General features: G+C 39.2%; 2 protein-coding genes across 2 annotated transcripts; both read left to right on the forward strand.

Moving 5' to 3' along the window:
- The first annotated feature begins 283 nt into the window (after window positions 1-283).
- Window positions 284-1,232, forward strand: LOC106511238 (NXPE family member 3). Its single transcript, XM_013999989.1, has 2 exons — window positions 284-777; window positions 876-1,232. Exons 1-2 carry the CDS (start codon window positions 391-393, stop codon window positions 1,176-1,178), a joined length of 690 nt encoding a protein of 229 aa, XP_013855443.1. The 5' UTR covers window positions 284-390; the 3' UTR covers window positions 1,179-1,232.
- Window positions 1,233-3,818: 2,586 nt separating this feature from the next.
- On the forward strand, window positions 3,819-4,314 carry LOC106511236 (uncharacterized; the record flags this gene model as incomplete). The annotated part of the gene is given in 1 exon segment (XM_013999988.1): window positions 3,819-4,314. A coding segment is annotated over 1 exon segment (423 nt), but the record flags the coding sequence as incomplete, so codon positions are not given.

Here is a 4,314-nt window from a genome sequence, read left to right on the forward strand (position 1 = left end):
AAGGTGTTTCCCATTAGTTCAGTAATAAAAATAAAGAACAAAAGGCCAATAATATTGATAGAAAAAATGATAATAACAGTGTGCTAAAAGCAGTTCTAAATAAACGTGTCTTTAGCTTAGCTTTGAACAAAAATAGGTCAATGTAAACATAAAAACTCTGACTAGGAAGGCGTTTAGGTTTTATTTGCAGAATTTTTTTCCAGCCAAATGAAGACTTGCCATACCTCGCTGACAACAGGATATACCATTTTACCATTCTGCTAAGCCACAGGCATACTTTGCATTATAGCTGTGTGAGTATGGTTCTTTATTTGTTTGARCTTTCTGTAATTTCTTCTTCAGAAAAACGTCAACTCTAGACAAACTCCAAATGCTTCTACTGCCCCTAGCATGACTGACACCACATGCTCTTTCTATCCACTATTCACAAAAGAGGCTCCTGAGGTAGATCTTKTARGASACTTAGTCACTTGGCCTGAAACTCCACCTGTAACATCTAATCTTTCCCTGGAGAGTACCAGCGATCCGGCTCATAGCTCCTTCACCATTCTTCCAGGGAAGGCAGCAGGATCATGGCACGTCGGGGATGAACTAGAAATTTTGATAAATATTTGTGACTTTCATGGTCAGCCCAAGAAAACTGGAGGAGATTTCATACTCGCCCGACTGTACAACCCTACACTGTTGGCAGGAGTGACAGGGCAAGTACTGGATCATCGCAATGGATCTTACTCTGCTGTGTTCTCTTTACTCTGGGAAGGAAGTGCAAAAGTTCAGGTAAAGCTGCTCAGGGACTCTATAAAAAGGAGTTGCTAGACTTTACTTGTATTAGAGGTGCAAAATCAAGTGATAAATGTTTACCTCTGGTCCAACAGGTGACTCTCATTCACCCCAGCGAGGCTGTCACCGTGTTGCAAAAACAGACTGAGCAGCCTGACAGAGTTGATTTCTGCAGCCTCTTCCGCTCAGGCTRGGTCACTGAAACTGTTAACTGTAACGTGTGCCTCAAGACAGCCCAGKAAAATCTGTGCAACTACACCAACCACTACACAGGTGACCAGTGGTTTTGCTACAAGCCAAAGAAATTAGGCTGTGATGTCAGGGCTACCCACTTCAAAGGACGAGTCAACGAATATGTCAAGCCCATAGAGAAGGAACTCTTACAAAGGCAAGTGTAAAAGCAACACAATTTGTCCACGTTGGTTGCTTACTAAATAAGTTGGGTATTTATAAATCAGGAAGCGCTGAGGCAAAAAGGTWTACACAATTTTATAACTAAAGTTCTTAAAAATCAAATGTGAAATTACAGCAAATGCAACAAAAGACACTTAACAGTATTAAAATGGAAAACTGAAAATGCTGTCTTCCAAAATGCTAGACTTTTAAATCTTATACAATTATGTCTTTGACTGCCATCATACCTCATATTTATTTTATTTTCTTGTGTCTACTCTAGTAGTGTATGCATGATATTGCACATTTTGCAACATAAATAATTTTCAAAATGTGTCACCATATTTGGCAAGAAATAAAACAGTATGATGGTACAATTAAGAAAACAAGTACAAAAGGTTGGCACAGAGAAAATACAGCAACATCAACAATAGTAATAATAATAATAATAATAATAATAATAATAATAATAATAATAATAATAATAATAATAATAAAAACAAAATGATGTTACAGCTATCTTAAAGGAGACCAATTATGGGTCCTAGAAATTTTCATGGTATGTCTGTGGGCTATCCAGACCATGTTCATTCAATTTAATGCACAAAATAATTCTCAGATAATAAAATTTCCCATTTTCTAGTTCTGCCTGCTCTGACTTCCGTTCAGAATGAGCTGTTTATGTTAATGAGCTCTGCTGGTAACGCCCTCCAAAAATCTGTTGACATTAACTCCGCCCTCCAAAGCCAGCGTTTACATTAGCATGGCTAATAATAGCAGAAGCTCTGTTGTACAACCATATGAGACCCAGAGGCAGAGTCGGTCGCAGCTTCTTCTTTTTTTCTCTCCCTCCTCTGCTCTGCCCTCACTCTACATGCTGTTACCAGAGCAGGGAGCAGCAGCGGTCAAAATACCTCAGAAACTCGAACAAATAGGCTTTAACAAGGCTTTAATAAGCTAAACAATAGAGGTACATAAGAAAACGTGTTCATAACGAATTAAAATAAATAATTAAATTGTGTCCGTGCCGTCTCAAACCCTGGTCTCCCACTCTCATGTCCAACACTCTACCCATTGCCCTATTGGAGGCTTGTTGTAAACTGAGCTTACGCAACAACAACTGTGACAGCATGTTATACTGGAGGTGGAGCTTCACCCGGGGTTTGCTAGCAGAGCCCTATAGAGACAGAGTTGCGACACTCTTTGAACTAGCCGACACACGGTCACGTGGTTCATGGAGCTCCCAATAGTTCCAAACAGAGCAGCGCCGTCAGTCTGTCTGAGCAGACAGAATGCTGAAAACTACTATTTTTTTAACTTTCCCCGCAACTTTCAGGAATTATTGATCCATAATGAACTGATGACAGGTTACTTTACTGACTATACATTTTATCAAAGCATTTTCAGAAGCCGTAGGGACATTTTTTACTGTTTTAATGAGGGAAACGAGACTGCATCTAGAATACATAATGTTACGACCCCAGACCCTGGTGTCTCCCTCTCTTTCTGTGTATATGTGTTTCAGGCTCAGGTGTTTCTGGAGCTGATTGGAGATGGAAGGCAGCTGGCCAGAGTCTCCAGTAGAATTTACTTGAGAGCTGCCTTCACCAGGAGGGAGCCCTCCCCATTCTTTCCCTTTAAGGTTTTTTCTTTTGCTTTAGTTAATAAAAAATTATTTTAAGTTACATTTGCCCGCTTCCCCTTTTATTTGTTATGGTTTTGAGCTAGGCCATAACAAATTGGGGGCTCGTCCAATGGGCGTTCACTTTGATGGTGAGTTTAAAAACAAACATTTGTAATGTTTGTAGATGATTTTTGTTTTACATCTTTTTTATCAGAAAGGATGTCAAAAAAGGTTAGTTTAGGTTCTTTAGGGAAGCTTGCAAGTTTAATTTATTTAGTTTTGTATATTTTGTGTTAGTTCTCTTTAGAAATGCCATGTTAGGTAAGTGTTGACTGCTGTAAGTCTGTCAACAATAACCAACATTTTTAGTTAATTTAAACTAACTCCTATGTAGGCTGTAGCGCGTTTCCTARTTTAGGATTCGTGAGCTGGATAGTGTTGATGTGAGGTCATATGATTGGAGCAGTTGTCTCGGGAGCACAGCCATAGTTCTGATGGGTTGCCAGCTTACTGGTCACCTTATCACACTACTGGTATATAGTGCATAAATAGCTACCATCCCTGGCCTCTGAAGACTAGGGTAGAGTTAGTTAGACTATGTTAGCCAGACAGAGGGGAGTTTAGTTTAATTTGGGGTTGTTGTGCACACTTAAGTGTAACATTTCAGTTCTTTAACTTGTCTTACCTATTTAACATAAATTTAGTCTAACCATGTCAGCAGAGGACTTTATTAAGTCTCCATCGGAAGGAATTTTGGAGCAATGTACCAAAGAACAGCTGGTAAAAATTGCAGATTATTATAAGTTAGATCTGGGGGATAAGCGGTTAAAAGAAAATGTAAAGGCAATTTTGAGAGAAATTTATATGAAATTGGTGTTCTGTCTGAAAATGGTCAAAAAGCTAACTTGCATCCTGTTTCTCAGAGCCCACCAGTTGATTTTCCTTTGAATTTTGAGCAGCAAAAAGCAATGTTGAAGCTACAAATACAACTGGAAATGGAGAGGGAACTAGCACTGAAAGAAAGGGAACTGGCATTAAAACAGGTAGATTTTGAAAAAACTTTAGCCTTGGAAAAAATCAGACAGCAAACTGAAATGGCTAAAATACATTTGGAAAGTGAGAAGTTGAGCCTGATAAAGGAAGGGAAAATGTCGGAAAGTGGTAACGTTGAGTCACATGGTAAACATTTTGACATTTTGAATGATTTACGCTTGGTGCCTAAGTTTGATGAAAAGGATGTGGACGTTTTTTTCACTCTATTTGAGCGGATTGCTGACACAAGAGGTTGGACGGGTCCAGACCGTGCAGTGTTGTTACAATGTGTGTTGGTTGGTCGCGCGCAGGAGGCTTTCTCTATGTTGAGTTCAAGTGATTGTGAAAATTATGCTACGGTTAAAGCTACAATATTGAAGACATATGAGCTGGTGCCAGAAGCGTATAGACAGAAATTCAGGAACTGGAAAATGGGAGAAAAGACTCATGTAGAGTTTGCACGAGACTTGTCTACACATTTCAGC

Source organism: Austrofundulus limnaeus, unplaced genomic scaffold, assembly GCF_001266775.1.
Source record: "Austrofundulus limnaeus strain Quisiro unplaced genomic scaffold, Austrofundulus_limnaeus-1.0 Scaffold2611, whole genome shotgun sequence".
In the NCBI taxonomy this organism is placed as follows: domain Eukaryota; kingdom Metazoa; phylum Chordata; class Actinopteri; order Cyprinodontiformes; family Rivulidae; genus Austrofundulus; species Austrofundulus limnaeus.